Source organism: Erpetoichthys calabaricus, chromosome 17 (assembly GCF_900747795.2).
Source record: "Erpetoichthys calabaricus chromosome 17, fErpCal1.3, whole genome shotgun sequence".
NCBI lineage: Eukaryota > Metazoa > Chordata > Cladistia > Polypteriformes > Polypteridae > Erpetoichthys > Erpetoichthys calabaricus.
This window is the reverse complement of record NC_041410.2, coordinates 82,980,843-82,994,007: the sequence shown is the minus strand read 5'-3', so window position 1 is coordinate 82,994,007 and position 13,165 is coordinate 82,980,843. Positions and strand designations below refer to the sequence as shown.

Here is a 13,165-nt window from a genome sequence, read left to right as displayed (position 1 = left end):
GGGTTTGTTCCTGCCTGGCGCCCTATGTTGGCTGGGATTGGCTCCAGCAGACTCCCCGTGACCCTGTGTTAGGATATAGCGGGTTGGACAATGACTGACTGACTGACTGACTAGTTATGTATTCAACATTTCTTGCCTCACATTTCCTGTCATCCTACATTTACATCGATCATTGTAGACACAGAACACACATGAAATGTATGTAGTCCAAATAACGATATATGATACATTTGCAAAACAAAGGTGCTGATGAGGAGGTGCGATGGAATTTAAGGTGGCCCGGCATTTTAAATATTTTTGTATGCTTCAGGGATTCTAGTGTTAATACTTGTACTTTGAGACCTTAAGACGTCTGCATTAGCTCGTATAATGAAATACTACAGTCACTATCATTTACACCAACAATAACACTAAAATTCTCAAATCTCAACTGCAGTATACTGTACATTTGAATTGTCAACTGCAGAATATCTCCAATACATCTGCTTAACTTGTATAACCCAATTACACACCAAATATCTTTATCCTGAAGCCCTCTTAGTTTCCATTTTGTGGTACACTTGGTCTTAAGTCTGTTAATGAAATTGCTATACTTCTAATATTCAAAGTGTAATTACCACTTTTTCATTCCTTATTTAAAAGTCACATTCCTGCCTTCATGCTTTCCTTCTGATGCATTATCCTTATTGGTATTTACTGCCATACTACATGCAGTTCAGAACAGGTCATCCACCTGAAGCTAAGTATATTCTGGCTGGTTCAGAACTTGGGTGGGAGACCACCTAGGAAAATCTTGGGTTGCTGCTGGAAGAGGTGTTGGTGAGGCCAGCAGGGGGCACTTACCCCGTTGTCTAAATGTGGATCCCAATGTACCAGTGCAGTGATGGAGACACTGTGCTGTAAAAATGGCACCGTCCTTAGGATGAGACATAAAACTGAGGTCCTGACTCTCTGTGGTCATAAAAGATCTCTGGGATTCTTTGTAAAGTGTAGGGTGTATCTACCATGGCCTAGTCATTTTGGCCCCCTAAACATCCCCCCTCTCTAATCGTCTCTCTCACCACTTCATTACCTAACAGCTACTGTGTGTTGAGTGTACTGGTGCAAAAATGGCTGACGTTGCATCATCCAGGTGGATCTTTTAAACATTAGTGGTGATTGAAGTGGCTCACCATTCACTGCAGCTCTTTGAGCAGTGACAAAAGTGCTATAGAAATGTAAAGAATTATTATTATTATCTCATGCTGTGTACAGTCACCATCTTGTTGGATTATTTGTTATTGTAATCTTTTTTTCTGTACTTTACATTATTTGCTTTGCAAAGCATGTTATAGGGTCTTTACCATGGAAGATGCAAAAGAAGAATATGCTTCATAGGACAGAATATTTGCATCCAAATCATGGATATCAACTTTTTAAAATAAATATTCTTTATCATCCCAAAAATGTATTCCACATTAACTATGAAATATGAAGGCTTACCATGAGAATGCCATATTATTAAGCACTAAATAGCGAAATGCTATGCAACACTAGCATCCTAATAAACATTAATAAATAAAGAGGGAAAAACTTCAAGGGTAATAAAAATATCACAGACCAACATAAGCTACCCCATACGAATAACACCTTAAATCAGAATAAGGTCAATGAGGAACAGATGGGCAGAAATTCACTGATAACTAAAGAAAGGCTAGCAGAAAACAAAATAAAAAATATTAAGAGGCCCCCAGGCCCTGCTCTAAAATCCACTTAGGACTTCTTTTCTGCTTGAATGTTCTTAGTTTATTTGGTGTCTGAAATCTAAAATTCTATGCACTTACAAACAACTTAAACCTCAGGGAATCCGATTCATTATTTTCTACTAAATTGCCAGAGAAATGAATACAAGCTCTGTTCCTAAATTAGGATTATTGCATGATCTCTCTTTTGCAGTATGCAGACAAAATGTTCTTTTCACAGTGATCACACTACCTAAAAGGTGAAGGACTGCTGTGAATTGTTCCTAAGTCGTGGAACTGGGTTTGTTTGCTCAGTTTTTCATTTACTGAAAATGTATATGCATTGTGAAATATGAAGAGGCATTGCCTTGTAGGAACTGATTAAAGAAAGGCCTGACAAAGTATACTGTGAATACGATAACAGTAAATACATCTTTATCAACTTTCACATGCATTTAAAACACATGAGAACTCTCTTTTTTAAAAAGATATTTAGAATTTTAAATGCAATTCTTTGTCTATAAATTGATAGCAAAAAAGCAACTTAGCCTGCACTAAGCTTGAACTGCAGGAAACACTTACCGTTCTCCTTAGGCTGCGGAACGAGGAGATTCGGGGTTTCACTGTCTTATTGATCTCGTTTAGACAGTAAGACAGAGGATCCCGGCTGAACTTGGGGGAAGGGGGTCCATTAACGGCCAAGGAAGAGGAGGATGGGCAGGAGTAAGCATTGAGAGGTAGGAGAGGAGGAGGGGGTAGCTAGGGGAAGATGGTGACAGACACAGGAAACAAGACATACGATATGAGCACTACAATCACAAAGTGAAAAAGGAAAAAACAACAGTTAGACTAAAACCACAGGAACAAAAGAATAATACCACAGTGCTGCCACCAACACCAACATTTACCCACAAGCCTAAGTCAAGCCAGCAATGAGAACTCTAAATGTTTAAAATGGAACACATCATGAGGGACATTTGATAAAAATTGAATTGTTGGATAAATACTTTACAATTGGCATACTGTCAATGAATCTCTAACATACTTCCAGTTAAAAATATCAATTATCAAGAAATACACACGGATGAACTAATTCAGCTGTAACATGTCTAGACAAATGGCAGTACATGTTACAGAAAATAAATTACTGATAAATACTTTTTTTTCCAGCTCCATTCCTAGGACTGCTCGGCATTCTTGGTCCTCACTCCAAGTAAAATGTCAATGTAGCATGTTCAAATGAAGTAACAGCCAAAATAACCATGAACCAATTTCAGCATGTAACACTATTGACTAAAACATACTCTTTACTGACAGCTCTTTTTCCTGGGCAAATTAAAAAAAATGTATTTATAGTCCTCAGAATGTAGTCCTTTAGAAAATTCTTCATCCTCCTCATAAAAGAGGATATCTTTAAATTGTAAATAACTACTCTCTTCGTACTACCCAAATCTCATACGCCTGGTGAGAAATTTCTACAGTTGTTAACTCAGACACAGAAATGAGTGAACTATAAAATTGAAAACATAATGATGATGACATTCACATTCTCAACATGTATACTTAAGCTTTTTCCCCTTACTCAGTATCTTTTTGCTACATGTTTTTTTACTTGCTCCTGAAATGTTTAATCTTATGCAGTAAAAAAAGTCTTTTATGATAAAGTAAGTTGCAAAACATCTAATTTTATCTCCTTCTGTCATAATAAGCTAAGCTGGTAAACCATGCATTGTTATCGCCAGAAATAAATGTCACATCTGAGCTCGCAATGGTGATGGACAGGAGTTTGCAGATAACTTTATCATCTGTAACAAGAGTAGGTAGCAGGTTGAGAAGACCCTTGAGAGGTGGAGATATGCTCAAGAAGAGAGAGGAATGAAGGTCAGTAGGACCAAGACAGAATACATGTGTGTGAAAGACAGGGAGGTCAGAGGAATGATGAGGATATAGGGAATAGAGATGGTGAAGGTTTAGAAGGTTACATACTTAGATTAAACAGTACAGAGTAACAAGGAGTGTGGAGAAGAGGACAGTGCACAGAGGCTGGAGTGTGTGGAGAAGAGTGTCAGGATTTGTGACAGACGGGTATCAGCAAGAGTGATAGGGAAGGTCTAAGAGATGGTAGTAAGACCCGCTATGTTATATGGTTTGGAGACGGTGGCCCTATCGAAAAGACAGGAGACAGAGCTGGAGGTGGCAGAGTTAAAGATGTTATGAATTTCACTGTTGTGATAAGGATGGACAGGATTAAAAATTAGTACATGGGAAAGTCAGCTCAATTTGGACGGTTTAGAGATAAAGCCAGAGGGACAAGATTGCACTGGTTTGGACATGTGCAGAGGAGAGATGCTGGGTATATTGGGAGAAGGATGCTAGGGTAGAGCTGCCAGGTAAGAGGAAAAAAGGAATATCTATGAGAAGGTTTATGGATGTGGTGAGAGAGGACATGCAGGTGGTGGGCGTGACAGAGGAAGATGGAGACGACAGGAAGATATGGAAAGAGATGATTCACTGTGGCGACAACAAACGGGAGCAGCCGAAAGACAAAGAAGAAGCTATTTAATAGGGAATTTCCTAAGTATTTTAGACCCGCCAAAATATACAACCCCTACCACATGTTCTGATATCCAGGATATCATCACAATTGTCTGTACCTGTAATATCTCCCAAGGGAAATAAGCAGGTAGCATCCTAATTTGATGTCAAAACTATCTTCACTGGCTCTGACTGAGCTCTTTAACCTACTAATACTAGGAAATTTATTCTGGCAACCAGAGCTTTTTTGTTCACTGCCTAAAGTGTGTGTGAGTGTCACCCATAGCAAAATAGCATAATGAGTAAAATGGAAAAAAAATTCTGTCAAAAAACTTTGCTCACACTTTATCACTACTGTTCAGTACACGTCCACACTATTCCAACTAATCAATTAGATAATTGCATTAACTCCTCTATGCCCACTTCTAAACAATCACAAATCACAAACTCTGACTTGGAGGTTCCAATTTTCATCTCAACCAGTTAAGTGCAACTTCATCTGCAATTAAAAAAAAACAGAGATGCAGCCCTGTACCCTTCAAACTATACACCTTGCTACACATTAATATCTTATCAATGCAAATCACATAAAGTTACTATACAAAAAAGACAAGACAATTCTAGGACAGAATTCATCTTAAATGGAAACTTTGCTGGAATGAAAGCAAGACGGCAGAGCAAATGGAATGGAGTCGGAAACTTTGATTGTTTTAAAAGAGTTGTTTCTGGAAAATGTACCAAATAATATTTCATACACTTGTTTTTCTAACTTTTATAAATGCCCTTTCACTACACCTGAAAATATGTAAGACAACAATTAGAAAGGCTTTTCTGCAGCAGTCTTTAAAGGCAAGTTCTGCAAGCAGAATCTACAAGATCCAATCAAAATGAAAGAATCTGTACTTGACAGGTTGATTTTGATGCTCTTATGCTGAAATTGATTTTCTGGCTTGAGGCATGAAGGGACAAAATGAAATGGTGGAAAGCAAAAAAAAAAAAACAAACAAATAAAATTAAATAGACAAAACTGTTTTCCCAAAGTCTTTTAAGAAGTATAAATTTGTTATTTGACTGGAGTAGGAGGGTAAAAGAATATGAATTATATTCTCCCTTGAATTCTAATTTAGAGAAGTGACACAACTAGATTTCTTCTCAGAAAGGCTGAAATGGCAAATAAGCTTTCATTATAAGAACCACTCAAATCTCACACCATAAGAAGTTAGGGAACAAATCTTTTACAAAATTATGTCCAATGGTAATCAGAAGGATAACAAGTTGTTCTGCCCTGAAATGCATAACCTTAGGATATAAATTAATTTGCAATGATCAAGCAATTTAAGACATTTTTAAATGACAGAACAGAACAAGCATCTTTTGTGTCTGATAAAGTAATTCTTGGAGTTGAAACTTCTTGGAAACCAGACCATTTTAGTATTTCGACTGTATTCAAAAAAGTAGACTTTAGAATAAAGATTAGCCTTTAATATATAAGGGAGACACTGAAATTGAAAAAGGTGGGAAAACAAGACATGACACATACTCTAAGGAGTCATTCAAAAGAAGAAACATAGATCACATCAAAAGAGACTAATCACAAGCAGCAAAACAAGACAGGGGTGGGGATGCTTTAAAACATGCATCTGAAGGGGCAGGGGTATTGTGAGAGGAGTTAGCCGTATTTGCTATGTCCAGAGGAAAATGAATGGCCAAAATAATTATTTTCTCATAAAACAATGACAATGTTTTTCTATAACTGGCATTCATCAGAGACTATTCTAATCTGCTCCCTGCAAACTTTCATTTAAAATAGTTATTTTATAATATGCTGGTATGTTGCTGGACCAAATGATTTGAACTGGACATATTAATATATTAAAAGAACAAAGATAGATACAGGCACTTATTCAAAGTAATGTATTTCATGTTAATGGCCTCTTTGACCTCATAATCTGTATGCCTATTTTAAAAGCTAGCAGTGAAGCAAGTTTGCTATAATGTCTTTAAAAAGTCCCACCTTTATATTCATCCAAATGATTAAAGCACAGACTTTTCAAGAATCTTGAATGCACCAACCATCTCTCTACAATGGACACAGGTTCCTAAGTGTGCCCGTGCTTTTTGAAATCACCAGTACTACACATTGTAACATTGTTGCCTTACAAATCCAGCTTCCCTCGCTCAAAGCTCATGCCTGGTCAATGTCTGTTAGGTTTGCACATTTTCTCTAGCCCTTGGTGAGCTCTCAGTTATCTCCCCCTCTTCTCAAAAGAAGTGAAGGTTAGGTTAACAGGTAATTCCAAATTGGTCTTATGTGAATACGAGTGTATCTTAAGAGTGAGGCCTGCAATAAACTAGCAACATGCCCTAGGCTGTTTCCTGCCTTGTGTCTTGAACTGCCCAAATAGGTCCTGCCACCCTGCAATGAAGATTTAAGAGGGTTTGAAAAGTGTTATGTTTTGGTAGTCAATTAGATGATGACCGTCAGCATGGATTCAACTAAAACTTTCCTGGCAGGAAAGAGAGTGGCAAAGTATTTAATACTACATAAAATTTATAGTCAGGTTTATAAACTATTCTGTGCATTCCTTTTTCTTAAAAAAAAAAAAAAAAACATCCATGACAATTAGAAGCAGAAGCATTAAACTAAAATGCTATGTGCTTTCATCAATAATAATGTTAGAAATTTTAGAACAAATGCTAAAATTCACATTTGAAACCACACATACTTTCTAAAAACATCAAGTGATGTTTCAAATGCCTTTCCTTACATTTGATGTTTTCAGTAACAAAATATGAATGTGTCTTTTTCCTAAAACAGCTCTCTAAATCCCATACACACTTAACAACTTATTTTTACAAGGTAAACTAATGAATTGCATCACTGCATTGCATTATTTTTCTGTTATTATATTTATATATTAAAGGTTTAAAATTCATGTTTTGCCCTACAAATGTACCCATATAATAATGTGCAGCTTTCCTTATTTGAGCTTTACTTTGCTTATAGAAACATAATATACAAGTTATGCTTGGTTAGGTATAATTTACCTAACTTAGGTTAGTTAGAGTTTTATTTTCCTCTGAAATAATAAAAGTCTACCTAACCTACAGTATGTAGAGAAGGTCTGCAATTGGCAATTATAGGTAAAAGAGCCCCACACCCTAAAATGTTTACAGTGCAATTAGAAGCCCAATACTGTTGTGTTAACAATTTTTAATTTAAACCATAGTACCCAAGATATGAGAAAAGTACTTTTTGGCACACTCCCACATTCTTAACAAACATTTTGTTAAAAGTCAGAATTCCTTCTAATGGGTCAGAGGGTAGAACTGAATACCCAGCAAAGAAAATGTTTAATTAAAGAAGATTTTGAAATTCTACCAGAGTGCCATGCCACATTCTTATTACATACATTCAGCCATGCAGAGTGACCAGGGAAGATTTCAAGAACTAAGATGACAGCATTAGAGCAGCTCGACTCTCTCAACATCGAACGACCTGATCAATAAATCTGACCTTTTTCTTCTACTATACAGAACACAGAAGAATAAATCTGACCTTTTTCTTCTATTATACGGAACACAGATTTTTAGCTCTAAAGAAGCCAACATTCTCGAATGTACTTCGTGCTAAAAACAGTAATATGTGATGCATGACTATGACTGAGACAAAACATCTCACGTTGTTTCAAAACAATGCAAGGCCTTCAAAATGGCCCATCTATTTAATATTCTAACCATGTCAACTATAATGAAGCAGACCACAATCTTGTGTTCTCCAAACTTGGAACGGAAATTGACAACAGTAAAAAAACAAAATACCAGAAAATCAGTGGTTTTGTTATATTGTTTGAAATTAGGCAGAGTCATGAAGCCTGGTCCCCTATCCCTTGTACTAATCAATAACCATCTTTATTACTTCTATGCATACTTTCATATCTGGTAGCTATTTAAAAGCTAAGCCTCAAGGGGCGTCTCATTATACTCATCAACTAATAAAAAGTAAAGCAATAGGCATGAAAGGCAACTATTACATATGGTTATATTTAAATAAAATAGTGCATGTTTGCAAACTTGACAAAGTGATTTGTAACTAACATATATTTGACAACAATACACGTGCTAAAAAAGTTCATAGTGATTTTGATTATTATACTGTTTTAAATCTCAATGAATGCAAAAAAAAACTGCAAATTAACCAAACTGCCACAATCATAGTAACTTCTAATTAGTAAAACCAATACATCTGACACAGAATACAGACATGTTTGGAGAGTATGCAAATGAAAGCAGAAAGCCGCAGAGTGAAACATTAATTTTCTTCCATTTTTCTCCAAACAAAAAATGAAACAACAAAACTTATCAGATTTAAATGCCTGGTGGAGGGAGAAACACTATTGTACAAAAAATGTAAGCATAGAAACTCTTTCTAAAATAAGACAAATTAAACAAATACAATTTTACAAGTAATTTACATTATGATAGCTTTATTTAGAATAGCAGATTGCCTGAATATGTTATGTTATCAAACTCTTGTTTTTGACCAGGTCTGGTATTTCGATATTTCGAGCTGAGAGGGATGTTAAAAATGTTAAATAAAGCCAGAAGTAAAATGACCAATTACAAACAATATAACCAAAGAGAGACAAAGCAAAGCTGAAGAAACTGAACATGGTGCTTGAAAGAAAGCAATGGTATGTGAACTTTAAGAAATTCTACTTGGCCAACACACTATCAAACAAGAACTTTGCAGACTGAAGGCCTGTTCCTTTGATAATCTCTAACAGACTCTACCTTGTTCTTCTTACTGAAGGGCCACAATTTATTTTTGTTCTTCATGGTTGCACGGTGATCAATACGAGAATCAGCAGGAGTTTTAGGTGTCCCAAGGCTGCTGTCAGAAGCAGTCCGATTTATGCCTTGACTGTAATCTTCAAACTCCTGATCCATTGGTCTCTCAAATCCAGATTTGTTCAACTCAATCAGTGTCAAAGTATCCTGAACAAAAACAAACTACCTTTAAAAAAATGTTTCACCAAACATTAATATTGAAAACTTTTTAAAAGTAGCCTAGAGCCCCAAATAACCCTGTACTTAGGTGCCAAAAAAGAGATATCCAGATTTGACTGTATTTTTCCTAATGTTGTATGCGTTTTGTATGACCAATGCAGTTATTACAAGAAGATAAGCTGTATATGTGTGTGTGACAGTAATGAATTATTCTTGCTTTAGCATTAAGCAGATTCAGATATACTGGGTAACTGAAACATCCATTGGAATGAAAAAAATGTACATTCTACCTATATGTGGAATAAAATGAATTCTTTTGTAATGTGAAGGAGGCATTTACATTTAGTGATAATTGTAAAAATATGTGTAATAAATTTACAATTCAATATTTGCAGGTTTAAAAGCAGTGATATTGCTAAATACGGTAGTTGGTATAACTGCTCCATTATTTAAGCCATGCAGATGGTCTGTTCTCATTTTTGGTATTAAAATTATATGTAGACAAGTATACATCATCACTTCAAAATAGTTGGAGGACTGAAACCCTCCCGGTCCAGTTTCTTGATCTTAGTTCAAACTTCAGAGCTTGCATTCCAACTTCATGTCTATCTTTGATACTATAAATGGGGAGGGTTACGTCAGAAAGGGCATCCAGTGTAAAATTTTGCCAAATCAATATGCAGACAATACAAATTTCCATACCGGATTGGTCGAGCCCTGGGTTAACAATGACCGCCGCCAGTACTGTTAGCCAACAGGGTGCTGGCGGAAATTGGGCTACTGTTGGCCGAAGAAGAAGAAGAGGGGCGAGACGTGTCCGGAGGCAGGAGGAGAGGAGGAAAGTAAAGAGAGTGGAGTGGAGCGGAGGGTAGGAACTTTGAATGTTGGCAGTATGACTGGTAAGGGGAGAGAGTTAGCAGATATGGTGGAGAGAAGGAAGGTTGATATATTGTGCGTGCAAGAGACTAAATGGAAGGGGAGGTGGATTGGAGGTGGATTCAAATTGTTCTATCATGGTGTGGATGGGAGGAGAAATGGGGTAGGAGTTATTCTGAAAGAACAGTATGTCAAAAGTGTTTTGGAGGTGAAAAGAGTGTCAGGCAGAGTAATGATTATGAAGCTGAAAATTGGAGGTGTGATGATGAATGTTGTTAGTGCATATGCACCGCAAGCTGGGTGTGCCATGGGTGAAAAAGAAGATTTTTGGAGTGAGTTGGATGAAGTGATGAACAGTGTACCCAAGGGATAGAAAGTGGTGATTGGAGCAGATTTCAATGGGCATGTTGGTGAGGGGAACAGTGGAGACGAGGAGGTGATGGGTAGGTATGGTGTCAAGGAGAGAAATGAAGGTCAGAGGACAGTGGATTTTGCCAAAAGGATGGGCATGGCTGTGGTGAATACGTATTTTAAGAAGAGGGAGGAACACAGGGTGATGTACACGAGTGGAGGAAGAAGCACACAGGTAGATTACATCCTATGCAGAAGAGTTGATCTGAAGGAGATTGAAGACTGCAAAGTGGTGGCAGGGGAAAGTGTAGTTAAGCAGCATAGGATGGTGGTCTGTAGGATGACGCTGGAGATCAAGAAGAGGAAGAGAGTGAGGGCAGAGCCAAGGATCAAATGGTGGAAGTTGAAAAAGGAAGACTGCAAGGTTGAGTTTAGGGAAGAGGTGAGACAGGCACTGGGTGGCAGTGAAGAGTTACCAGACAGCTGGGAAACTACAGCAGATGTAGTAAGGGTGACAGCAAGAAGGGTGCTTGGCGTGACATCTGGAAAGAGGAAGGAGAAAAAGGAAACCTGGTGGTGGAATTAGGAAATACAGGAGAGTATACAGAGGAAGAGGATGGCAAATAAGAAGTGGGATAGTCAGAGAGATGCAGAAAGAAGACAAGAGTACAAGAAGATAAGGCACAAGGTGAAGAGAGAGGTGGCGAAGGCTAAAGAAAAGGAGTATGATAAGTTGTATGAGAGGTTGGACACTAAGGAGGGAGAAAACGACCTGTACCAATTGGCTAGACAGAGGGACAGAGCTGGGAAAGATGTGCAGCATGTTAGGGTGATAAAGATGGAAACATACTCACAAGCGAGTAGAGTGTGTTGAGCAGATGGAAAGAGTACTTTGAGAGGCTGATGAATGAAGAGAACAAGAGAGAGAAGAGGTTGGATGATGTGGAGATAGTGAATCAGGAAATGCAACGGATTAGCAAGGAGAAAGTAAGGACATCTATTAAAAGGATGAAAAATGGAAAGGCCGTTGGTCCAGATGACATACCTATGGAAGCATGGAGGTGTTTAGGAGAGATGGCAGTGGAGTTTTTAACCAGATTGTTTAATGGAATCTTGGAAAGTGAAAGCATGCCTGAGGAGTGGAGAAGAAGTGTACTGGTGCCGATATTTAAGAATAAGAACTGCAGTAACTACAGGGGAATAATATTGATGACCCACAGCATGAAGTTATGGGAAAGAGTAGTGGAAGCTAGGTTAGGAAGTGAGGTGATGATTAGTGAGCAGCAGTATGGTTTCATGCCAAGAAAGAGCACCACAAATGCAATGTTTGCTCTGAGGGTGTTGATGAAGAAGTATAGACAAGGCCAGAAGGAGTTGCATTGCGTCTTTGTGGACCTGGAGAAAGCATATGACAGGGTGCCTCGAGAGGAGCTGTGGTATTGTATGAGGAAGTCGGGAGTGGCAGAGAAGTATGTAAGAGTTGTACAGGATATGTACGAGGGAAGTGTGACAGTGGTGAGGTCTGCGGTAGAAGTGACGGATGCATTCAAGTTGGAGGTGGGATTACATCAGGGATCGGCTCTGAGCCCTTTCTTATTTGCAATGGTGTTGGACAGGTTGACAGACGAGATTAGACAGGAGTCCCCTTGGACTATGATGTTTGCTGATGACATTGTGATCTGTAGCGATAGTAGGGAGCAGGTTGAGGAGACCCTGGAGAAGTGGAGATATGCTCAGAGAGGAGAGGAATGAAGGTCAGTAGGAACAAGACAGAATACATGTATGTAAATGAGAGGGAGGTCAGTGGAATGGTAAGGATGCAGGGAGTAGAGTTGGCGAAGATGGATGAGTTTAAATACTTGGGATCAATATCACAGAGTAATGGTGACTGTGGAAGAGAAGTGAAAAAGAGTGCAGGCAGGGTGGAATGGGTGGAGAAGAGTGTCAGGAGTATTTTGTGACAGACGGGTATCAGCAAGAGTGAAAGGGAAGGTCTACAGGACGGTAGTGAGACCAGCTATGTTATATGGGTTGGAGACAGTGGAACTGACCAGAAAGCAGGAGACAAAGCTGGAGGTAGCAGAGTTAAAGATGCTAAGATTTGCACTGGGTGTAACGAGGATGGATAGGATTAGAAATAAGTACATTAGAGGGTCAGCTCAAGTTGGACGGTTGGGAGACAAAGTCAGAGAGGCTAGATTGCGTTGGTTTGGACATGTGTAGAGGAGAGATGCTGAGTATATTGGGAGAAGGATGCTAAGGATGGAGCTGCCAGGGAAGAGGAAAAGAAGAAGGCCTAAGCGAAGGTTTATGGATGTGGTGAGAGAGGACATGCAGGTGATGGGTGTAACAGAGCAAGATGCAGAGGACAGAAAGATATGGAAGAAGATGATCCGCTGTGGCAACCCCTAACGGGAGCAGCCGAAAGAATTAGAAGAAGATAAAAATCACAACTTGCAAAAGTTTTTGTAGCCAGCTATTAGTCTTTGACTACTTCTTTTTGGACATTTGCCCCATTCTTCCTTGCAGATCACTTCCAGATGCCAGGTATTATTGGTCTCTCTTGTATTCACAGCCTATTTACGGTGTACTCAAAGGTTTTCAATGATGTTTGTGTCTGGGGACTAAATGGACCATTCCAAAATTTTCACCATTTTATTGTTGAGGTACTT

General features: G+C 38.3%; 1 protein-coding gene across 2 annotated transcripts in view; it reads right to left on the bottom strand.

Moving 5' to 3' along the window:
* Window positions 1-13,165, bottom strand: part of LOC114668043 (cdc42-interacting protein 4 homolog) — a 182,459-nt gene that overhangs the window by 17,054 nt on the left and 152,240 nt on the right. The window contains exons 9-10 of one of the 2 annotated variants that reach the window (XM_028823648.2): window positions 9,051-9,254; window positions 2,304-2,480 (exon numbers count right to left, since the gene is read on the bottom strand). In XM_028823648.2, the coding sequence (XP_028679481.1) occupies window positions 2,304-2,480; window positions 9,051-9,254 (381 nt within the window). The remainder of the gene's footprint in view (window positions 1-2,303; window positions 2,481-9,050; window positions 9,255-13,165) is intronic. The other variant, XM_051920898.1, reaches the window with a different exon arrangement.